Source organism: Leucopleurus acutus (assembly GCF_964270905.1).
Source record: "Leucopleurus acutus genome assembly, chromosome: 19".
Taxonomy (NCBI): domain Eukaryota; kingdom Metazoa; phylum Chordata; class Mammalia; order Artiodactyla; family Delphinidae; genus Leucopleurus; species Leucopleurus acutus.
Genome location: NC_139161.1, coordinates 21,743,043 through 21,767,304, shown reverse-complemented (window position 1 = coordinate 21,767,304; position 24,262 = coordinate 21,743,043). Strand labels below are relative to the sequence as shown.

The 24,262-nt window shown below is 58.0% G+C and overlaps 1 protein-coding gene across 2 annotated transcripts in view; it reads right to left on the bottom strand.

The window, feature by feature from the left end:
• SRCIN1 (SRC kinase signaling inhibitor 1) overlaps positions 1-24,262 on the bottom strand; it is a gene marked incomplete at both ends in the record, with an annotated part of 63,100 nt that overhangs the window by 8,243 nt on the left and 30,595 nt on the right. For both annotated transcript variants that reach the window (XM_082860558.1, XM_082860559.1), the window contains 15 exons: positions 2,789-2,941; positions 3,223-3,377; positions 4,981-5,215; positions 5,665-5,911; positions 6,240-6,387; positions 6,483-6,613; positions 11,686-11,861; positions 13,004-13,191; positions 13,484-13,527; positions 13,774-13,866; positions 14,939-15,792; positions 16,297-16,390; positions 16,844-17,042; positions 17,670-17,865; positions 21,735-21,758. In XM_082860558.1, the coding sequence (XP_082716684.1) occupies positions 2,789-2,941; positions 3,223-3,377; positions 4,981-5,215; positions 5,665-5,911; positions 6,240-6,387; positions 6,483-6,613; positions 11,686-11,861; positions 13,004-13,191; positions 13,484-13,527; positions 13,774-13,866; positions 14,939-15,792; positions 16,297-16,390; positions 16,844-17,042; positions 17,670-17,865; positions 21,735-21,758 (2,937 nt within the window). The remainder of the gene's footprint in view (positions 1-2,788; positions 2,942-3,222; positions 3,378-4,980; positions 5,216-5,664; positions 5,912-6,239; positions 6,388-6,482; positions 6,614-11,685; positions 11,862-13,003; positions 13,192-13,483; positions 13,528-13,773; positions 13,867-14,938; positions 15,793-16,296; positions 16,391-16,843; positions 17,043-17,669; positions 17,866-21,734; positions 21,759-24,262) is intronic.

Sequence of the window (24,262 nt, the reverse complement as noted above, 5' to 3'; positions counted from 1 at the left end):
AAGCACAGACACATGTTTACATCTCATCACCCATGTTAAACTCTGAGAGCAGCTCTCATGGTTACTGCCAGGAGTTTACCCATCTGTGCGATGGAGTAACAATAACGTGAGGCTGGTGGAGGATGAAGTGAGCACAAGTGGGCATGTGCTTGGAACACGGCCCGGCGCGGTGTAAGTGCTCGGCAGATATCAGCTGTTTGTTGACTCGAACTGAGTGTCCGAGACCGCAGTCCCGTGTGGGTGGAGACCAGGTGTTGGCCTCTGGCCTCGGAGGGTGGGTCTGCCATCCTCATCTCAGGCCAGAGATTCCTGGTCCCTACCCCTTACTTCCGGAGCTTTCTCTGAGGGCTTCACAGTCACAACGGGAGGGGCTCAGCTAAGTCCCTCTGCTGCACAGGCTTGGGCAAAGCTAGAGCATCTGCCTCTGTGTGAGCGTCCCGGGCTCTGGCTTTGGTGGGGGCACAGAGAGAGGCCCCCAGTCACCCCTACCCCACTTGAGTGAATTCTGTTCTAATTCTGAGCAGAGTCTTATACCAGGAACTGCCATAAACGCCTTCATCCTTAACCCTTTCTGTTGCCTGTGAAATGGCTACTACTCTCATCACTTTACAGATGAGGAAACTGAGGTGGGGGGTGTCATGTAATTTACCCAAGGTCACTTACCCACAGCTAGCTAGTGGCAGAGCCAGGATTTGAACCCAGGCAGTCTGACTCCAAGTCCAGTGCTCTTTCCACTAAAAGGAGCCATGGGGAGATGCGTGGGGGGCAGCAGGGACCCCCAGACCCCCCCGCCCCAGGAAACCCACCCAGCCCTGCCATCTGCTTACCTGGATGTGGGAGGTGCAGACTGGGAAGGCAGAGAGGGCGACCCATGCCCGCCCGGCTCCACTGCCCAATGGCGCCTCAGGATGCAGAGGGGCAGCCAGCCCAAAGGGCCAGTGGAGGGGCTCTGCCCACTGGACCCCACCAGGACTGGCTTCCAGGGCCAGAAAGGTGCAGTGGCTGGGTGCAGCGGGCCAAGGTGCCGAGGACACAGCCAGCCTGGGGCAGCCCTGCCACACCCCCAGACGGCTCCTTGGACTGCTCTGTGCCCAGCCTCTGCCCAGCACACAGCACTGTCTACCTGTTTGGTGCCTGTCTGCTCCCCCCGCCAGGGAGCCAAAGCACCACCAGGTCTCAAGCCAGGCTAAAAATCAGGTGGTGGCCAGCACAGAACCCACTGTGGGCCAAGAGAACCAGATGAGGAAGGTGAACACGTGAGTGCATGGGAGGCTCCCCTCTGCAGAGCAGAAGCCCTCCTGCTACAACCTAACTGGGCAGAGGGAGAGATTCCCAGACCACCGCCCCACAATTCCCCCTCCCCAACCAAGCACAGCCCCCTGGGGTGCAGACAGCAGGTCACCCTCAAATTCCCAAGAAAAAATAAAGAGGAAATAAGTGCAGCAGGACAGCAGCAAGGACTGAAGTTGAAATGCCCAACACCGAAAGACAGAACCGGCAGCCAAGGAAGGGCATGGGTTTCTTCCATCCCAAGCTCTCTGCCCAGATGGGGCCATGGGGCGGAGAGAGGCTGTAAATGAGCCTTCCTCCTGGGCATCCTGGTGCCCAGCGCAAGGCATAGATTCTAGTGGGAGAAAGAGCCCCCACCTGGCACAGGCAGCAGAGTAGGGGAGATGGGGGCAGGGACCAGGCGAGGGCTCAGGACAGTGTCAGACTTCGAGTTGGGCCTAAAGTCATGTAACAAGCACGATCCAAACTCCAATCTTGGACCAAAGACAAAACGTGGGCTTCGGGCCAGACCTAAACTCTGGCTACAGATATGAACAAAACACCCACCACAGGCCAGACTCGGAATCAGGCCTGTAAGGAAAGGCCCCAAGGGGGCCACCAGGTACCAGGCTGCTGGAGTCTGGAGAGGGAAGGAAGGGTGATGCACCCGTCCTTGGGGCGGGGGAGGGGGTGAGGCCGTGGCAGTGGCGGGACTCAGGGACGTGACTGGCAGGTTCTAGCGGGTGTTCTAGCGGGTTAGTGTGAGAAGTGAGGAGAGGAAGCGTGGAGGCACAGGCAGAGAGAGCGCCGTGAGAGGTGGGGGGCAGCCCGTTACCTTCCACGTGGGGCCCGGGGCTGAGCCCCCAGGAGGCCCCGGGTCCTGGGGGAACAGCAAGGTGGGGATCGGCTGGCGGCAGGGCGTGGGGGGGAGGGGAGACACTGAGCTTCTCTCAAACACCTGGGGAGCAGAAGGTGGGGGCAGGTTTGGAGGAGGGGGTACAGGGAGGATGGGGGTGCTGGGCTCTGACCCAGGCACTCATGGGGAGGGGGTGGCCTGGGCTGGCCCTCCTTGGCCCCTCACCATGGCCACTGGCCACCAGAGGCCCTGGTGGTCCAGGTCTTCAGCCTCTGGGGAGGGGTGCTGAGAACACTCGAGTCTGGGTGACTTACAGCACTGGGAGGGGGTCAAGGTATATGGGCGAGTCTGCGAGAGCTTCTGTTCTCAGAACACTAGGGGATGGGGGTCTCAGAGCACAGGAGGTGTCAGGGCAGTTGCGGGGTGTCTCAGACACTACAGTAAAAAACTCAAACATGTGGGGAGGGACCTTAGACCCCCTCCCCCATTTTACAGTGGAGAAGAAACTGAGGCAAGGAGGAGAGGCTCCTGAAGCAGCCTCAGTGGGGACCCGAGAATGCAGTCCCCTGTCCTAGTCCGGCACCTCACCCTGGGGTCAGCTTGACAGGCAAAGGGAGGGGGCCTGGCTGATGACTCGGGGGGCCAGGTGCGCCCCTGACCCACCTCCAGCTCTGCGATGATGCGGTCCTCGTCGTCCTCATCCTTGACGGCAGAGGCCATGATGGGGGGCGTGGAGGACGGGCGGGCCACCTCGGACACGGCTCGGCGCAGCTTTACCTGGGGCTTCTGCACCTCCAGCTCCTCAGACTCGGCCTTCTGCAAGGGCCCGGGCCCCATGGAGACCAGGCTCTGGGCACCTCCCGCTCGCCTCCTAGGCCCCAGCACTTCCAGACCGTCTCCCACCTGCCCCAGCTCCTCAACGGCCAGGATGGCCCCTTGCCACGGAGGAAGCCCAAGCCAGAAGCAGAGTCACGCCAGCCTCCTTTCTTTCCTTCCACTTCCTCTGAGAGAGGGGACCACCCCAGAGAGTCTCCAGAGGTCATCTCAGGCGTCCCCCCAACTCGACCCCCTGACCCCTACCCAAGCGGTGGCGGTACCTTGATGAAGGCCGAGTCCTTCTTGCTGGTGACCACGACCTCTCCAGTGCGCGTGGTGGTCAGGCCATGGGAGGAGGGGAAGCTCCGGCGGGGAGGGGGCGGCGGGGGCGACTTGGAGGGCTTCTCCGTGCGGTATCGGGGCACTGTCAGCTCATCTGCGGGAGGCCAAGGGACTGGGGGTCAGGGGACTCGTAACCCTGGAGTCTGTGCGCCACATCTGACTCCAGGGTTAGGATAAACCTGGCTTCCTCCTCCAGCGAGGAAGGGAGAGGAACACGCAGGGGAAAGGACACAGGCCCCCTCCTCCTTCTCTCCTACCTCCCTGTGCAATCCGACCCCAAGCCCTGCTGCTCCTCCCCTTACAGCACTCTCATCCCTCGCTACTCAAAGTGTGGTCCGTGGGACAACAGCATTGGCAGCACCTGGGAGCTTCTTAGAAATGCAGAAGCACAGGCCCCACCCAGAGCTGCTGAATCAGAATCCACGTTCTAGCAGATCCCCGGGTGATTTCACGTGCACGTTCAAGTTTGAGAATCACTGCTCTAATCCATCCCTTTCCTGCCCACCCCTCAGCCCTGCCCTGCACTGACCTTCATCCTTTCTCCATCAAGAGAGAGTACTATTCTGAGAGTCTGACCCCACCCACCAGGCTCTCCTTTCCCCCAATTCTTCCCGGGGTGGGGGCTGCTTCCTGGGCAACCTGCAGAAAAGTCCCTCAAGCCTGACATTCCTCTGCCTTTGATCCCCCAGCGATTCCCCATGACCCCAAACCACGTTCAAGTTTCTTGGCCCAGCACCCTCTGAGCCTGCCAACCTTTCAGCTTCAGCTCTGCTTACTAATCCTTGGTCTGGACCCAGCTGGGCAACACCAAACACAGACCTCCAGGCATTTGTATGTGCTGTTTCTCCCTGGAATGCCCTGTCTCACTGGCCAGGGAAATGCAAGGCTCCAATGGAAAGTCCCCTTCCATGGGAAGCCCTTCCTGCCCTTCCAGGGCCTCCTCTAGGACAGCATTTAGCACCTGAATCCTATTTCCGGTTTACACACAAGGTATGGCCTGGGACAGATTACTTAACCACACTGAGCCTTAGTGTCCTCACCTGTAAAATGGAAATAATGACTGTATCTGCCTCCTGGGATTGTTGCAAAATTATAAGGATTGATACGTAGAAAAGCATTTGGAGCAGTTCTTGCCGCATAGTGAGTGCTTGATAAACACAGATGTTAGTATTATTCTCCCACGAAATTTAAAGCTCTTTGAAAGCAGCCTTATCTCCTTATCCCCAGCACCTAGCAGATAGTGGGTGCTTAACAAATATACGCAGCAGGAATGAATAAACGCGTGAATTACAATTGCCATTTCTGGTTCGGGTTTCTCACAGGCTCAGGGAGCACGGGAACCCTGTCCGCATAGCTCAGCACTGCACCCGCACCCCGTCTCACCACAGCCTCGCTTCTGGCACACACACCGGGTCAGAACGTGCAGGGGGACGACCTGCCTGGACTTGCTCATCCTCCCTGCATGGTCCTCTCAGCAGAAGTCAGAGCAGGGGGAAAAATCCCTGGATGGAGTCCAGTGCTATCCCGTCCCTCTGGGTCTCCCTTCGTGGACGAGGGGCAGGCCAGCACCTCGCTCCTCTGGCAGCCTGACCACAAAGATTCTCACTCCCAAGCGCCTCCCCCATCAACCTGAGAGCTCCCGAGGCTGGGGCTCCCCTCCTCTGGGCTCTTCGCCAGCCCCCTACCTGCCCCCATACCTGAGCCTCTCCTTCCACTGGGCTCCGTTCGGGGGGTTGCCTTCTGACCGTGGGGCAGCTTGGGGGGCTTGTGGTCAGGGGTGGGGGCTGGGCCTGGGTGGGCCTTGCTCCCACAGTCCAGGTCAGGGATGGCCTTCAGCAGCTCTGCCTGTGTCTCCTCCAGAAGCCGGTTGATGTCCTTGGCGCTGTACTGGGTCAGGGCTGCCCGCTTTTCCTCCCAGTCCCGCTCGGCAGCCTTGAGAGGAGGGGTCGACAGTCAGGACTGAAGTGGCTGCCCTGCTCCTGGACCTTTGGGGCCTCGGCCACACATGCAAGGAGTGGAAAGGAAGCCTCCCATTTGGTCCGAGCCTCGGGCTTCTCCTTGAGTATTACACGCTTTCCCTGTGAGCCTGGAATACCACCTTCATTACAAACTACTCTTGGGATAAACTTAGACCTGCTTTTAGACATTCTATTCTGTCTCACTGAGCACATCATCTACTCTTATGCTAGCACCACACTGCCCTGATTATCATAGGTTTATAATATGCTTTTCTGTCTAGCAGGACTCATGTCACCCTCAGTATGCTTCTCAGACTTCCTCGTCCCCCAGGAACAAGTCCCCACGTGTTGGCACCTGCCAATCTAGGACGGTGGTGAGAACGTGTGAGCCTAGTTCTGGCCCCCCCATGCCGGGCCCAGCACCTCAACAGACACAGCCTTGTCCACGCTTCTCTTGCCAGGAGTGTCCAGGCCTTTGGTGGGGTTGCCCGCCTTCGGGGTCGGAGGGGCCCCCTCGGTTTGCCCGCTCATCTCGTGGAGCTTCAGTGGAGGGCTGGGGGGTGGCATTTCAAAGTCCAAGCTCTTGTTGAAGTCAGTCTCGGCTGTAACCTTCTTGGGGGACTGATTCAGGAGGTTGCTGGGGGGTGGCCACGCACCTTCGTCCACTTGCCTGGGGTTGGGAGAGTTGGGAGCAGCTGTGAGGCCTGCAGGATGGTGGCCCCATGGGAGGGAAGCCTGGCCTGGGGGAGGTGGGGTTGGAGGAGGGCTCTGGGATCTTGCAGGACAAGTGGAAGGGCCTGGGGAGGAGTGACTGCATCCGGCAAATGGGAGGGCCAAGCCTACAACATGCACGGGGCCACAGATCAGAGCTGAGGTGCAGATCCAGTGAGCTTTGTGGGAACTGGGATAAGGGGTCAGGTTGACCTATCGATCTAGCTCAGTATGTGACCTCACTGGGAAACTGGAGGTCAGAGATAAGAACTCAGGGATAGTATGACCTTCGGATCTGGGCCAGCGTGTCTGTGACCCCACGGCAGCGCTTGAGTAGCCCATCCAGGCGCTGTGGCTCCTCCTTCAGGAACTTCACTGCCTCCACCTCCACACGCAGCACTACCCGCATCTTGCTCTGCAGGCCTGGGAAGTGAGCTGAGGGGAAGGGAAGGAGTGAGCTGGGGAGGGAGCAGCTCTGAGGACTGGGAGGACAGGCAGTGGGGTGGGGGTAGGGGTGCCCCCAGGCTCACCCTTGAGTTCAGTCAGCGTCTCCCCGAGCTGCTTCAGCACCAGCGCCTTTTCTTCCAGCTCGGGCCCAGGCACCAGTCGGTGGTTGTGGGACACGTCCCTCTGGATCTTCTCCACCGACTTCTCCAGGTCACTGCAGCCACACAGAAAGACCCTTTCAGTCCCTCTGGCCCCAGCCCAGCCCCCTGAAATTGGGCAGCTGGAAAGAAATCAGGCCGCCAATCAGATCAAAATTAAAAGCCATTCACCAGACCACAAGCCCAGGTGAAATCAGAAAGCCAAACTTCAGAGATGAGACTTAGAAGCACTCCCTAACAGGTGCCCTGGGCCCCCTCTTTGAAGTTCTGATCTTTCTTAACATCAATGCAAATCTCCCTCCCGATAACTTGCATCCTATGATTCTCATTATGCCAAGGACACAGCAGAGAAACTGGCAGCTTTTCAGAGAACTGGAGGCAGTTGCATGTGCCCCTAAAGAGTCTCTTTTTTTCAGGGTGGCACTGCCACGTCCAACTACCTTTGCTCAAGTGATCCAGACACTCAGCCTCTTTCCTCAATGACAAAGCTGCTTTCAATTTTCAGATGGTTTATGCTGAGCTTGTGGGGTTTTTTCTTTTTTAAAAAATTTATTTATTTATTTATATTTGGCTGCATTGGGTCTTCGTTGGTGCGCTCAGGCTTTCTCTAGTTGCGGCGAGCGGGGGCTACTCTTAGTGGCGGTGCACGGGCTTCTCACTGAGGTGGCCTCTCTTGTTGCGGAGCACAGGCTCTAGGTGCGCAGGCTTCAGTAGTTGTGGTGCACGGGCTCAGTAGTTGTGGCTCATGGGCTCTAGAGTGCAGGTTCAGTAGTTGTGGCACACGGGCTTAGTTGGTCCACAGCATGTGGGATCTTCCCGGACCGGGGCTGGAACCTGTGTCCCCTGCATTGGCAGGTGGATTCTTAACCACTGCACCACCAGGGAAGACCTTGTGTCGTTTTAAAACCCTCCATATTTCTAAAATGTAAATCAGACCACCAAGTCACCACCGCCTGTTTTGAACCCGAAATGGATCCCAACGTTTTTTGTTTTTGTTTTTGTTTTGCGGTACGTGGGCCTCTCACCGCTGTGGCCTCTCCTGCTGCGGAGCACAGGCTCCGGACGTGCAGGCTCAGCGGCCATGGCTCACGGGCCCAGCTGCTGATTGTCTCCAGGTCTCAACTTCCTCACCCAAAAAAATGGGGATGGTAAGAGTTCCTCCCTCCTGGGGCCACTGTGAGGATTAAATGAGCTAATGCAAGGGGTCAGTCCCTGGGAGCTGCTCTTCTTTTCCCTCCAGCTACATCCACTGTCCTCCTCGTCTGGCTTGCTTCTGTTTAGAACCATCCAGAATTGCTGAGGTTCTCGTATGTGCTGCTCTCCCTGGGCCTCTATAATGCCATTTCCTCTGCCTAGAACACTCCGTTTAGCACCCCCCCACACACACGCACGCACGCACATGTGTGACTAACTCCCACTCATCCTCAGGTTCCAATGGGAACCTCTCCCCCCTTCCCTGCACTTGGGGTTGGGGGTCTGCTTCCTCCCTGGAGCTCCTGTTTCCTGGGCTAAGCAACTCTAGGCAGGCAGACACCATGTCTTTCTGATTCATCTCTGATTTCCAGCACCTGGCATGGTGCCCGGAGCAGGATAAATGCCTGGTAAATAGTTATGGAAGGAATGAATAAATGAAAGAAGGAACTCTGCCCAGGTAGGTCATCTCGGTTCTGTACTTGAGTCACTGATGTCCCTGACCCACATGCGGGACTCTACATACATTCCTGTCAAATCCCATCTGTTGGATTTCAGCTCAACCATCCATGTAGGAACAACTTTTGAATCTCAGTTCTACCATCCAACAGATTTGCTCCCCCTCAGAGCTCTGTGTCATCAGCAAATCTTATCAGCATGCTTTATACATCTTCATCCAACTAGCGGGTGAAAAGACAGATCACACTGGAGCCAAGGACAAAATCCTATGAGTCAGCAGTACCAGTTAAAGAGCTATCTTGTACTAAGTGCTTATGGCCTGCCAGGCGCACATTCATCTCTTCACTTTCTTTACCTTATTTAATCCTCACAACAAATCCTGTGAGTGGGAACCATTATTACCTCCAGTTTACACACAGACAAACAGTAGCTTAGGCACTAGACTACATTTCCCAGCCTCCCTTGCAGGTAGAAGTGGCCATTCGACTGAGGTCTAGTGAATGGAATATGAGTGGAAGGGTTACATGCTGCTTCCAGACCTGGCGCCTAAAAACCTCCCATGTAAGCTCCTCCATGCTCATTTCCCCTTCCTGTTGGTTGAAAGACAATGACCCTGTGGATAAGCTTGGAAGACACATATTGAAGATGGCAAAACCTCCATTAGCCTGGGTCCCTGAATGACTGCGTGGAGGAAAGCCATTCCGCTAACCCACCAATACTGTTCCATGAGAAAGAAAGGTATATTGATTACTTTTGAACCATAATACAATTTGTTATAGCAGCTAACCTAACTAATTAATTAGCTACCCTAACTAAGCTACCCTAACAATGGGCTTTGGCATTAAAAAAAAAAAAAGGCTCAGGGAGATTAACTAACCTGTCCAAGGTCACACAACTATTTTGTGGCAAAGCAGGATCTACTCCTGTCTGATTTCAGCCATTGGGTTCTGCTGCATCTCCCTCCCACACTGGACTAACATCACCCCACACCCACCCACTGTCCCACCCAGCCTTCCCGCCGCCACACGAGAAAGAACAACTCTCTTTTGATGTGTGTGATAACCTGACTGGCTCAGGGTGGGCCAGTTTTGTAAAATGGTCACTCTCAAACATCACTCTGCAGAGGAAGGGCACTCAGGTAAGCCTTCAGGAGGAAATAACACTGCAACTCTCAGGCAGAAGGGACAAGGCCCGCCTTAGGCTCAATTAGCACCTCGATTTTCTGATCATTACCATCTGCCAAAGTTTGGGGGCCCATAACCTGGGCAGGCTCTGCAAGTGAGTCCAGACCAGCTCAAGTCTAGGCACTGGGATCAGAACGTAGTGGGGTTTCCAGACCCAGGTTTAGTTCTAGAGGAGTTGAGAGGTAAGGGTCAGGACAGAGCCAGCTATATAATTTGGGGGTCCCAAAGCAAAATGAAGATTTTGCCCCTAGTTTAAAAATTAAGAATTTCAAGATAGTGACAGCAGAGCATTAAACCAAGCATGGGCCTTCCCAAGCATGGGGCCCTGTGCGACTACACAGGTCACATGCTTACAGAGCTGGTCCTGGGTTGGGTCACATTATGCTCCAGAGGCCAAAAGGTCTCAGTCAGCAGAGGCTTTCCCTAAGGGCAACGTCTAGACAGCGCTCAAGCGCTTGGCTAGAAGGTCAAGTGAGTGAGCCAAGCAGAGTAAGCACTGAAGCAGCCTTTACTCCCAGCAAGATGCCAGGGGGCGAAAGGAAGGGGCAGAGGGAAGCCGAGCGAGAGCACGTGTCCGGGGGCTGCAGCCACAGCAGGGGGCCTGCTGGCTGACTTGATGCCAGGGGGCTATGGGAGCTGGGCAGGGACGTCCCCCTGGCCAGGCCGAAGCCACAGCAGTGCTGGTGTGCAGCCCAAGCCCCACCCAAAAAAGGGCAGGAACTCCTTTCGAAGCAGATGGAGAATCCTGCCGGAAGCATATATCAGCCCCCAAGCTCTCTCAAGTGAGCAGTCTGAGCAATGGGTTTGATAACAGGGCAGCGGGTAGGGCGTCTGTGTACTCCTGGAGAACTGAGGCCCCCAGGAAGCTGAGGACCAGACGCTCATATGACAGGAGCATAAATACATCCTTTCATCCCTTCTGCCTCTGTACTTTTATATTTCCTTTTATTTTCCTTTAATGTCTCAGTAAAGTTCCTTTCGAAAATTCCAACCCCGCTCCTCTGTGCTGAATAAAAAGGGGCAAAAAGGGGACAGGAACGTTGAGTAAATGGAATTCCCTGGGTAAGGGGGTTGGCAGCCATCAGTCTACTTGGAGATCTGACAAGAGTTGACACTCAGCTGTCACACTAGGGGTGATGCAGTGGCTGCCACCAGCTTATTTCCAAGTGGGATGGCCCCTTATTTCATCTCAGCCACAAGGGGTCATGAGAATCTTTGCCCTGTGCCTCACTGAAAAGCACATGTACTTATAGGCTGTGCGCCCAAGACTGAGGAGCAGGGACCCTTTTCAAGGAGCCCCTTGCAAGTGATACAGCCAATTGTGAGCTTGGTGAGAAAGCTGGGCTCCTCTGAGCAGCCTCCCTGGCTCCGAGTCGCTGACCAGTTGAATCCAAGTCCTCTCTGGGAAGAATTGCGAAAATCTTAATACGGGGCACAGGTGAAGAAGCTGAAGTGCAGAGAAGGGCAAAAACTATCGTGATCAAACAGCCTCTCAGTGTTGGAGCTGGACCTCAGGCCCCTTGTGCCCTGAACCACCTAGAGGGAGACCAGATGGAGGAGCAGGGCCTCTGTCTCAGACCCCAGGGACTGACCAGGGAAGGCTGCAGTGGGCTGGGGCCGCTCACTCAGTGGATGGACAGCGGCAGGCAGCTTCTCCCTTCAATGGTGCCAGACAATCGAATTTTGGCCAGACAGCCATTTGTTAAATTTGGAGCAGAGGACTGTCTTCTGTTAACCCTTCCATGTCTAAGCATTTGGGGGTGGGGTGTTCTCTATTCCTGGAGCCCTGTTTCAGCTGCACTAGGACGGGAGGAGGGTTCTCCTTGGCTATACCTGGTCTCAGAGATCAGAGAATTGGAGTGGTGGCGACCGTGACTGGTCAGCGCCAAGCTGACCAAGCTGGCCACACCTGAAAGCTCCACCTGAATACTCGAGGGTCAGTTTGCACGGGTCACAGGCCAGAATGAAAGGAGGCAGAGGGCAGAGTGACATCGGGCAGCTGGACGCATAAGAGTAAGGCTACAGGCCACGGGGAAGCCAGACTGTGGACCGTTAGGAAGCAAGACTATAGCAAAAGCAGGCATCAAGCCAGAAAAAAAGAAAACAGGAATTGTGCCAGATGGTCAAAGGTTTGTGGGTCACAGAGAAATCAGGCCACAGAGGAGAAGGAAATCAGGCTTCAGAACGTCACCTGTGATTCAGAAGGAAGGGAGCTTCGCCTCCCCGTGAAACCAGGTTGCCGGCCACCCAGGCCGCACCCCCAGCCCTCCCTCCAAAGCTGGGCCCCGCCTCACTTGAGCTGCTGGGTAATGAGCTCCTCGTCGTTGAGGTAGCGCAGCCGCTCCTCTTCCACTAGGGTGCGCTGCCGCTGCAGCGGGTCCTCCTGCCGCCGCGCCGCCTCCGACACGCGCATGCTCAGCTCCGCCTCCGTGCCCTTCAGCAGCGCGCGCAAAGACTCCAGGTTCTGTAGCTGCGGGACGCAGATGGACCGATGGACGCGGGTGGGAGGGAACGGAGGCGCGCAGCCGGGAGAGGGCTAGGAGGAGGCAGGCAGAGGAGAGCCCGACGCGGGGCAAGCTCCATGGAAGATACCAATGCTCGGCTGTGGCCGTGAGCAGCAGTGAAAGGGTGGGATGGCGGGGGGGCACAGGCCGAGGGCTTAGTTCTGGGGAAGAATAGAGGCAGGAGGAGAACGGCCTGGGATAGTGGAGGGAGGAGTGCCAAGTTGGGCCCTGCAGAATGTGCAGCTGCATGGCTGTGGCGGTTAGCTGCAGCGAGGGGGTAAGATGGTGGGGGGCGGAGGAAAATGTTTCGTTCCGGGTAAATATTGAGGCAGGAGAACGGGATAGCGGATATTTGGGGGGCAAGGGGTGGCCCTACGTAGGGCCCTGCCCACCTTGCGGCTGCATGGCTATGGCTTCGATGAAGGACTCAAGCACTGGGGTTTGATAGAGCTTCCGTGGCTGCGCCGGGAAAACCGAGTTCTGAGGCCGAGTTGGGGCAAAGGTGGGGGTGGGCGAGATCTTACCCATTGCCCAGATGGCAACTCTCTGCCCCCTCTCCAGCCTGTCTCTACTCATTATTCTCACCTGACGGGCCCTGGGATACTCTCGAGGAGCGGGCACAGCGATGCCAGGCTCCTGACTGGTGGGACCATCTGCCAGGCGGGGCGGGCCCGGGAAGACTGTGTGGGCTGAGGAAGGGAGAGCTGAGGGGATCTGGGGGAAGCGCTTCCGCCCAAGGGAGGGGAGGGGGTAGAGAATGCGGGGCAGGAAGGGACAGGGACTGCCCTGAGGGATACTGACCGGAGAAGGGGGCTCAGTGAGGTGCATTGGGGCTTCAGGAGAGCGGTGAGGATTAAGGAAAGGGGCAAGAGGGCTCAGTGAGGGGGACCCGGGCGAGGGATGGGGGCTTGGTGAGGGAGTAGAGACTCAGCGAGGTGGCGAGAGTTCGAGGAGGGTTTCGGAGAGCAACCCAGTGAGCGGCGGAGGGCCTCGGGATGGGGCAGACTCGCAGGAAGGAGTTTCGTGGGCGGGTTCTGGCGGGGCGGGGTTTGAGGGGGCGGGGTTTGAGGAAGCGGGATACAGGGCGAGGCCCCGGAGAGGGTGGTACCTGGAGCTTCCGCAATTGCTGAAGCTGGCTGCGCAGGTCATTGGTGCTGTTCTGCAGGCCACGCAGGTGTAGCTGCATCTGCAAACGGTTGATGGCAGTGGGCTGCCCCGCAGGCGTGCTGCTGGCCGAGGGCGGGGGAGGGCCGGACACTGGGGTGGCCCCGCTGCTCCGGCTGCCTGACCCGCAGGCTGCAGACAGGGACCACGAGGACGGGAGAAAGGGAATAAATCGTGAGCCTGGGGTAAAGTCCTCCCCACTCCTGACCCCACACAGCAGCCACAGAGAGACGTGGCTCTGGCTCCCTGCCCCAACTAGTGGTCAGCCCTCTGCGAGGAGCAAAGCGCCGGAGCGAAGGCATCTTGGTCTAAGGTGACTACTCATTTATCCACTGAAGCCTGGTGATGTAGCCACTTTACAGATTAGGAATCGGAGGCTCAGAGAGGGCAAGAACCTGTGGGGGAGGGGAGAAGGGTCACTCACGTGCTGAGGGGGTGGCTGCTCCATTGGAGCCTTCAATCTTCTCACTGTGGCACAGGGAAAAGATGGCCATCAGGGGGTCCAGGCCCCAGACTGTCAAAGCTGGGTGAGACCTTAACATAAACTCCTCCAGTCCCCTGATCTCAGGATGGAGTCCCAGAGAAGGGAGGGGATTCACCCAGGGCAAAATGATGAGACCTTGGCAGAGCTGAGCCCAGGGCTCCTGCTGCTCGCCTTCCCTCCCTCTTGCCCACCCACATGCCTGGGCAGTGGTGCTGGGAGAAACACCTCACCTGGGGGTCTCCGGCTCTGAGCCTCGCAGTAGGGCACTCTGCACCAGGCCAGTGAGGCTAGCAATTTGCTTCTCCATGGCCTCCATGCGCTCCCTGGGGAAGACGGTGGCTTTGAGCAACCCCATCTCTGGGCATGGGGTCCCTCCTGCCCAGTGCCCCATTCCTAAGATGGATAATTAGAGGAAATACCATCCCCTCCCCAGCCACCAGCGCACAGACAGTTCAAAGGGTCCCACTGCCTAAGGGTCCACAGCCCACCCCCAACATTGGAAAGGCCCTTCCCTGTCTGACAGTCACCCCCTCCCTCTCCAGACTCATCTCTCATCACTGGCTCCCTAACGGGCCCCACCCAGGTCACTCTGGGTCTCTGCACATGTATTCCCCCTGCCAGCATGCCCTCCTCCCTACCCTCTCCTCTGAAGCCATCCCAGAGTCCCCAACAGCCTTCAGGAGTACACCCTCCCAAGGGAAGAACAAGTATTTTTTGCTGTGTCTCCCTCACTAGGCAGGGCGGGAACCGTGTTTGCTCAGCTTGGCATAAACAGTGGCCAGTGCAGTGCCTGGCACACAGGCCACAAGAAAGCTGTGTGAATGAATTGTTTCTTCTCACCTCTTAGCAGTGCTGCTTGAGGGCAGAGGGGGGCAGCTCAGTGCCCTGGTTACCTCCTCCAGCCTTGCACCCTTAGCAGGGAGCTGAATGATGGGCAAGAGTTCCCCAGCTCGGAGGCTACTTAAAGAAATGTGCCTCTCTCCCCATCCCCACTTCTTACCAGCACCCCCTCCCCAGTGGACTTCAGCCGGCCCTGTGCTGGACAGCTCTCATGGCGGCACATTCTGTGTCTGAGCAGGAAAGGCACTAAATAAAGAGTTCTACTTCAGCCTCAATATCAGTTGGGGAAACTGAGGCTCAGGGACCGGATGCAAACCCAGGTCTCCAGGGTCCTTGTCTGGGGCCCTCTCATCCAGCTCTCAGGCTTTGCAGATGAAACGTCTTTCCAGTGCCTTCCCTGCCACGGCCAAGTTACTCTGGCGACCCCTCAAGGCTACTCCGGGTCTACAAGGATTCCCGGGTCTGAGAGTCCAGGACACAACCTGCCACGGACTCTGCCGTGTCCCCTCTCCCCACCCCACCCGCGCAGCCCCGGGCCTCGCCAGCGTCCCTCACCTGGTCTCCGTGTCCTTGGCTGGCACAGGCGGCCCGAACCCAACGAGCGGGCGCTCCCCAGGCCCGGGGAAGAGCTCGGGAGGGGGGACTCCAGCCGTCGAGGAGCCCCCGGTGCTGCGGGTCTTGCCTCCGGGGCTCTCGGCGAAGACAGACGAGGAGCCTGAGTCCTTGCGGAAGGACTGGCGCACCGGCGAGCCGCGGCTGGGCGGCCCCGAGTAGGGGCTGTGCGGCGGTGGGGGGCCCCCGGGGGGCGCAGCCACGTCGGCCAGCTTCTGCGGCGACGAGGGCGGCAGGCGGAAGCCGTAGCCGTCGCCGTAGAGCGGGCCGCCTCCGGCCGCCGCCTTGTACAGTGAGTCCTCCAGGTCGGACTGCAGCGCAGCGGCCGAGTAAGTGCTGAGTGAGCGCACCGAGCCGCGCTTGTACAGGCCACCGGCGCCCGGGTAGGCGAATGGGTCGCCGGCGGCCGCGGCCAGGCTCAGGCGGCCCTCGTGGAGCAGCCCGTAGGGGTCGGCGTAGAGGCCCTCGCCCTTCACCAGCACCATGCCGCCCGCCTTGCCCGCCAGGTCCTCATCCGGCTTCACATCGCGCCGCTCTAGGATGGCGCTGGGGCTCGGGCTAACGCCCGGGGCGGCGGGGGCGGTTCCCAGCCGCTCGGCCGCGTGGTGCACGGGGCTGCCGGCGTAGGAGGGCGGGCGCCCCCCGGCGTACGATAGGCGCGAGCGTGACGGCGAGCCCGACGGCAGCCCCGACGGTAGCCCCGGCGGCGGCGAACTGGAGGCCAGGTGCGGCGCGGGCGACAGGTTGTTGAGGCGCCGCGTGGGCGACGACTCCCGCGACGCATACACCATCTCTCTCTGTGCAGAACACAGCCCCCGAACCGGACAGGGCTGGTCACAAAGGGGGATCCCTTGCTTCTTACTTGAGCCAGCAGCTCCCCCCTGACGCTTAGGAAGTCCCTTCTGTTCTCTGCCTTCCCACCCTCCTGCTGCATCTTGGGCCCCTTTCCCTTCAGGGCTCCCAGCACGGAGGAAGAAGTGGTGGAGGGAGAGGCACCAGAGGAGCGACCCCCAGCCCACCCTATGGTGGGGGATGGGAAGCGAAAAGGTAAGGGGTGGCTCCTGAGAGAGGTCTCCTAGAATATTTAGAGGCGGGTTCGAGAAATCTGATCGGACAAGAGGGGAAAGTGGCAGATGAGGGGAAGGACTCCTCCATGACTCCACAATTAATGGAGGCCACCCTCTGCTTCAGCCTCCACATTCCCTTCTCCAAAGCTGTCCCTGGCGACAAGTGACTAGACTCTGTGCTCCTGGACCCCATCTGCCCAGCCTCCCCAATGCCCGGGGCCTCCCCAGCCATACCCGGAGGTCCCCGTTGGTGAGGTGTGAGCCAGGGAAAGCGGCGTAGAGTGGCTCCTTCCTATAGATCTTGATAATACTGCGGTCCTGGATGTCCCTGGGGGCGGGAGGGGTGCAGAGGGTCACCATCCCCCAGCCCTGTGATGAGGAGAGGAAGCTACTCCAGGCAGACGGAAGAGGGGTGGCCAAGAAGGGCCGCGAGCCCCAACCCCTTCCTAACTCCCTGCTCAGTGGATCTCGTGCCTCGGACTGCCTGCCACCAACACACACACACTCAGCAGCTTCCACCCCGTACACCTCCTCGGCCTCACGAGCCATTTTCAGGTTAGCGCAAGCCAAGGCCACTCAGCAGGGGTGGATGATTTAAAGGGAGGGGGTGGGGCCGGGATGACCGAAGAAGGGGGCGGGGCGGTAGGGCTCCGGGAGGAGAGGGGTTAGGGCTGAGGTTGGGTCAGGAGGGCGCTGGGGAATGACATGCGGCGTCGAACCCCCCCTTAGAGGAGGAGTATGGGGAGGCCCACCCCATTTCCCCCCCCGGGGCCACGCCCACCGGACGTCCTCCAACTCGTAGAAGACGTTGCGAGCCTCGTCCTTGATGAGGATGGCTGTGTTGGGCGACTTCAGCATGCCCATGGTGAGCTTCTGCGGGAACATGTGCGCGATGAGTGCGTGCAGCGTGTCCAGGCTGCTGACCTCGTGCGTGATGTGCACGCGCCGAGTCTCCTCCCCGAACTGCAGGAACAGCACCCCTGCGAAGGAGACGCCGCCCTCGCTGTCAGGGCCGCTATCACCACCACGCCGGCGGCCCGGGGAGCCTTGGGGAGCCGCGCTGGTCCCGCAGAGGCAGGGTCTGAGGCCGGATGCCGCCCCGGAGTGCAGGTGCACCCAGGCACTCCTCATGCTGCCGGCCCCTTAAGGCACCTCCTCGACCCCAGGCAGGTTGGAGTCTGGACGAGGAAATGGAATTGGGGGCAGGAGCAGGTGGGGCAGAAACTGAGAGTGAGTGGTTGCTTTGGGGGAGAGAGGTGAGAAGGGAGGAGATGAAGGAAAGGGGGGCTGCTGAAGGGGGTGAGAGAGAAGCCTAAGGGAGAGAGGAGGCTTGGAGAGAGAGGGACAGGGCAGGGGGTGCTGAAGGAGAGAGAAGTGAGGGAAGAGAGAAGTGGAGGAAAGTTGGAAAGGGAGCCACAGAGGGAGAGGCCTTGTGGGGAGGAGATTGCTGGGGAAGGGGGGAAGATGGGTATGGGGGAAGGGAGCCAGAGGCTTACTAGAAAGATGGTTGAGGAGAGAGGGAGTGATAAAGGGGCTGGAGAGGGTTCCAGGGTGAGCAGAGAAAAGGGAGGAGCCAGTAGCCTGGAGGGAAGATGGACAGGCAGTACCTGGAGAGCGCAGCTTCGTCTGGCTGGTTGAGCGGGAGAGGGGCAGGCTCTGTCGGAAGCGGTTCATCCTACTGAAGCCCAGGGGCAGCTCCGCCTCCGACATGGTCTCCAGTGACTCAGCGGAGGCGTACGACAGCTTGGCCGCCTGGTCTGCCAGCCCAGGCTGGGCTCCCTGAGTGTGGCGCGAGCTGCGGGTCTGCAGGGGCAGGGCGGGGCAAGAGGAACCAGGAATGACCCCTTCACTCTGCCCATTGCCCCCATCCAGGCCCAGGGAGCCCCAGCCAACCAGCCAGTGAGACACACACATACACACACACACACACACACACACACCCCGGAGGGTCTCCTGGATTCCAGACTCGCTGTGTGGCTGCAGGAGAGTTCCCCAACCTCTTGGGGCCTTGGCCTCCCTGGGGCACCCAGCAGGTAAGGAGTGGGCAAAGGACTCAGGCACCCTGGGAAGCCAGACAAGAAACCACCTGAGCGGGAGCCATGGGCACACCTGCTATTTTAAGATTCCAAAGGACAACAAGAACACAAATGTGTCACCGAGGTGAGCCGCAGAATCGTTGAGCAAATTGGGGCATTAGTTCCAGACATTAATTAAGCGGCGGATTCGCGAGCGATGAACTTATCCTTCGTGGAGTTCAGAGGGTTGGGGTGGGGGCGGGAAGCAGGGAGAAAGCAGAGAGCTAGGGACCCCAGGATCCCAGCTCTCGGAGGTATGGGCCCTCACAGAGCTGGGAACAATGTCCTGGACTTAGACTGACTGGGAGGACCACCCCAAACCTCCCAAAGCCAGGTGGACCCCAGTTTCGCACAGACTACCTGCCTAGTACATGCAGTGCACATGCTCAGCCCACACGAGCACATGGCATAAGTGCCAGGCCTCAGCCCCTCCCTGCATGGCACACGCTGCCACACAGCCAACCTGCCTGGCTAGCCTCCCAGAAAAGCCGCCTCCAGTACCAACGTAGCAGCCCCTTGCCCCGAAGCCACAGCTGAGGGTGATGCCTGGCTGGGGCCAGGGAAGGCTGTCACCCAGTGACCACTCCCTGCCCCAGGGACAGCTCGATTACTCTCTCCTTGGGAGAGGGGACACCCTGATTTCAATCGCACTTCAAGAGCCTACTTCTGGCTGAAAGCTGGGGCTGTCACTCAGGGCCACAGCTCCTGCCAGTCTGCTCCAGCCCCTCCCCTCAAACCTGGCTGCTGTCAGAAACCCATCTATTTAAGGGAGAAAGATACTGAATCAGACCTACATCATTCCCTGTTATGTAACGTTATATATATATTAGATGTATCACACATATACATGTTATCAAGAAAAAAATCATGTTGCCCAATTGTATTTTTCTATGAAATATATTGCCTATCTTCAACAGCAACAAATCATTCAAAACCATTAACACTGGTTATCTTGGGGTTGAGACAGAGCATTCCCTTTCTACTTTATACATTTCTCTGCCGGGTGAACTTTGCACAATCAGAATGTATCATTTTTATAATTTTTTTAAAAACAGTAAAAGTGTCTCTAAAAAGGAAGTATTTATTCTCCTCCTCAGCTCCCTCCATCCCCAAGTCCTGATTAAACCCTAATTAATCTCCATCTTCATATTAACTCAATTTAATGTTCCAGTCGGATTAGCACTCTCGAAAAGAGAGAACATCTTCCTCTGATGGACAGTGTGCCCAGCTGTCCCCAAAGTGTCCTCAAGGGCTTGGAGATATAGCAGGTCAGAGTTGGGGACATTAACGGGCATCCAGCCTCAAGCACAATGCCTTGACCAGCGGGTGGGCATGGTTCTGGGGAGGAGGGAGGCAGCGTAGCAACTGGACCCACTAGGGGAATGCCTGTGCCCAGACTTTGGACCCTGCCGCTCAGTTCTAGGCTGATCACCAGTGCTGGCCTACGCCCTTCTCTCTTCCCAGTGTGGGGAACCAGGCCTGGTCTGGTGGTCATGAGGTTGCCAGGCAACTGGAAGGTCAGTGGTTGCCAGGCTAGTATGGATGAGGGGCTACAGAATTCAGGCAAAATGAGGCAGCTAGCAGGGATGAAGAGTAGGAGGTGGCCACGGTGCCTGGGGGGCACAAGTGAGTTGCCAATAAGAAGATGGAACAAGGGCCAGAATGAAGGAGGGGCAGGGATCCTAGGGACTGAGAAGGCTGCCCAGGGAACCCTGCGAGAAGAGATGCCCACATTCCCTGCCCCACCGGTTCCTGTCTCCATCCTGGCCTCCTGGGCGCCTTTCCATTCTCACAGCCTTTGTAGAAAACCCTCTTGAGAAGAGAGAAAGCCCATTAGCATGTCTCTCCAGCCCTGGGCTGGGACAACAGAGCAGAAAAACAGTGAGACATCCAGAAGGACTTCCTGACTAGAGGGAGATGGCAAGAGAACAAAACAGTAATTTAAGCGGAGCTCTCCAAAGATAGGAAAGGGCTTCCCAAAGATCGGAAGCAGTGAGCACCGGTCCCTGGAGATGCTCCAGTGAGGAACCGATGACTCCTGGTCAGAGATCAGGCAGACGGAACCCTGAGTGGGGCGGTCAGACTAGGATCTGATTCCCAAAAGCTGTCCGCAGGCTAGGACAGAATCACTTGGGAGCTTTTAAAAACACTCTTTCCAGTGCCCCACATTCACTAACTCTGAATCTCTGGGGCTTGGAGCCTGGGGTTCAAGGTTTTTGACAAGTTCCCAAGGTGATTCCAGGATGCTAATAGCTGATGAGGTAAGGCTCACCATGAGCCAGGCACTGTGCTTAAGACATGCAGTCTCGTGTTTCTTCTACCTTTACAACAACTCTATGATGTAGATACCGTTCCATTTTATGGAGGAGAAACCAAGGCTCAGAGAATTATGGAACTTGCCCCAGGTCACCCAGCTAGTTAGTAGCAGACTGGAATTCACCACCAGGCAGCCTGGCCCTTGGCCCCGTGCATTGAACCACTGTGCTCTACTGCTTCCTCCAAAAAGGCTATATGCCTGATGCCACGACTCTACAATTCCGTGATTCTCTGATTCAAGAACTTTTCTCTGGGAGGATGCATGCAAACAAGATGCTTGGAGCAAGAAGACACTGGGGGGTGGGCTTCCCTGGTGGCGCAGTGGTTGAGAGTCCGCCTGCCAATGCAGGGGACACGGGTTCGTGTCCCGGTCCGGGAAGATCCCACATGCCGCGGAGCCGCTGGGCCCGTGAGCCACGGCCGCTGAGCCTGCGCGTCCGGAGCCTGTGCTCCACAGCGGGAGAGGCCACAACAGTGAGAGGCCCGCGTACCACAAAAAAAAAAAAAAAAAAAAAAGATGACACTGGGGGAGTCTGGAATGTACACCTCCCACCCCCTGTCATGGTGCCCAGGATTTGAGGGACCAGGGACTCCAGGACGCAAGCAGCAGTCTAACTCAGCTCAGTTCTGAGCCTGGTGCCAGAGAAGAGGAGGTCCAGGAGCGTGCTCCCTTGGGGGTCAGCAGGATGCCCTTGGAGGGGACAGACATCTCTCCAGCTGAGGATGGTCCAAACTCTCCAGAGGAGGCAGGAAGACACCATCCCTGAGCCCAGCCCTCCACTTGGGCAATGGGTTTGGGGGTGTAAGTCTGTGCGTCTCTTGCCTGGCACTGACCAGCTTCCCCACAGTGAAAAGTAAGAAAGGGATGAGGGGCCCATTATAGTCACAGGGCCTCCCTGGAAGATGAAGTCTGAGTTCAGAGAACAAGGCCCTCAATAAGATCACGGGGTCCACTTCCGTCCCCTGGAGCCAGCAGTCCCTCCAGGCTGGGGAAAATGCCTCTCTCATTCCCAAATGCTCTTTACGTCCTGGGGAAGCCTGAGCATCCCCAGCCCAGATCCCCAGCACGGGTGGCACAAACTCCCACACTGGACCCACAAGCCCCTGGCAGGCGAACCCAGGCTCTCTCAAAGCAGCAGACCCAGCCTGCAGTCCCACACCCACCACCCACACCAGACGGTCCCTTGCAGATGCACAACTTTGTGCAAAGCATGTGCAGGGAGGGGCAGGGGCGGGAGAGCACATGCGGTTGTCACGGACGCAGAAGCACCACACACTGACCTTGAAACTCCAGTAGTTTGGCTGCTGATGGAAATAAGAGAAGAGATGGTTATGCAGGGGCGCTGGGAGGAGAGAGTAGGGCCAGGGGCAGGTTAGAGACCCTTGGCGCTCAGGACTCAGCCCTGGGACATGGGCCCTCCACCCTCCCAGGAACAGGAAGGAAGCCATGCCTGGTACATCCCATATCCCATTCTCTACGGAGGCCCGGGATGGCCCTGAGCGGGCTCCAGGCCTGCTGCTGGGGGAGGGGAGAACCATCGTTCCAGACGTTTATAAGCCACGTAACCTAGTCACAGTAACTGTCCTCGGAGAGTTACAGGCAGGAAAAGACGCAGATGACCATGATACAGGGAACACGTGAGACACCGGCAGAGCTGAATTGGAGCTGCAGGGTCAGAGAAATGGCATCTGGTTGTGGCTGGCCAGGGAAAACTTCCCGGAAGAGGTGGCGTTTTTGGTGAGTCTTTAAAAAATGAACATTTTTGGTGGGTCTTTAAAAAATGAGCAGCCGGAGGTTGGGAGGAAGAGCCTGCTGAGCAGAGGGCCTGGGGAGGCATGTGCAGGGGGTGTTGAGGGAACAGTTCAGTTTGGCTGGGGCGCAGGGCCTGGGAAAGTAGCAGGTTAGGCTGCGAAGAAGGGCCTGGGGCTGGAGGAGCGCCCTTAAATGCCAAGCGAAAGAATTGAGACTTAACTGGCTGGACAGGCAGAAAGTATTTGCGTGAAACGGAGTGGGATGGGACTGGACCCCAGGAGGGCTGATGGGGCAGGGAGTGGAAGAGCGAGGCAGGGGGCCAAGCCCAGGGCAGGGAAGCCTGTGTAACAGGATGGACCTGGGTTATAGGGAAAGTGGACAGATGCCCATCACCCCACAGCACCGGGCAATGGACGGGCAGCCATGGACAGCAAGGGAGTGTCGGCAACGTTCTGTGGTTGAACAGATGAGAGGGGAGGGCTCCTTGCTCCCCTAGAACGGGGGCCTCAGGTTCCTCCTCATTCACAATAACCTACAGCCACCCTGCGTTCCCTGGAGACCAGAAGGCCCCTCCAGATGGCTAAGGACAAGGGAGGAGTGGCCCGGAGGCCGGATTGGTTCTTGGCAAAGCCGAGGGCACCCTGCTGACCGGTGCCAGCCTCAGCAGGAAGACAGAGGCAGCAGATGGCCTGGCCCTGGGGCGCCTGGCACCAACAGACAAGATTCCCTAGGCCTCAGAGCCACTGGAAGAGGAGACTGACACCAAGGGTCCCTGATGGGGGGAGGACACCACGGCGGGGTGTCCTGTGCCGCCTGAATACTTTAGTGGCAGAAAGGAGGTGGGGAGGGGCCCTGCTGGGCTGGAGGCTTCAGATCTTTAGGGTGGGGGTGATGCCAGGCTAGGGCTAGGATGAAGAGGTTTACTCACCAGGACCATCCCCTCTGGGCCACAGTCCCCACCTCTCCCCCCAGCATTTGCTCCAAGAGAGGCAGAGGAAGGGGACAGCAAAGTCTGGGTGTCAGGGGATGCCCACAGGTGCTGAGGGGAGGGGAGGGGGGGGACTGGAGTACCAGGCTGTAGCCACAGCTGCCTGTGGCCTTGGGGAGGGGAAGGAGAGCAGAGCCAGTGGACATGTGATGGCAGGGGGTGGGGGGCAGGGCAGGCAGAGCCAGGCAGAGGGCAGGGGAAGGTTTACGATGAGAGTCATGTCTGCAGCCCCAGTGGTGACGGACGGCTCTGCAGAGAAGGCCACCGTCCCTCATCCACCACCACCATCACACCCCCTCATCCACCACCACCATCACACCGTGTACACACAGGCCACCCACAGCGCCCTGCAATGACAGGCCCCACACGGAGAGCTGCGTACAGACGCGCAGACATCCTCCAGTAATGACATCGCCACAAACACACCCAGAGCAACAAAGACACGCCCACAAAGGGACACAAACACTTGGAGAAAAGCCCTCCATGGTCAGAAACAACCCCAGAAACAGAAACTCAGAGACAGAGCTATTCAAACGTGGACCAACCCCATTCATACAAAACATGCACCCCCGGCCCGCCCAGGACACTGACCTGTTCACACACACTCCCACAAGCAGAATCACAGAGGGCCCCCTGGCCCCTAGGGAGTCACAGAAACAGAGACATGATGGATACCCATTCACACATATGCACACACATACACGCACACCAGCTGCAGAGACACACACACAGAGAAAGTCTCGCCCCTCCTTCCCCCCACTAGCCAGGTCACGGTGCCTCTGGCTGCCTCGGTCACTGTACCATGCCTGTGATGTCCCAGACATCATGTGGCAGGTAGGTGAACTCCTGATTCAAAAGAAGCAGAAGATGCGCCCCCCGCCCCAAATGTCAACACATCAGACTCAGTATGTGCAGACAGCTGGGGCCCACCTCATGTCTCTGGGAGGGGGACAGGGATCGGGCCTGGTTACAGCCACGCTAGCCATGCCCTCAACCTGGGCCTGCCTCAGGCAACACTGGGCACATCCATGGGGCAGCCAGACCTGGAAAGGAGGGCTCAGTAGCTGG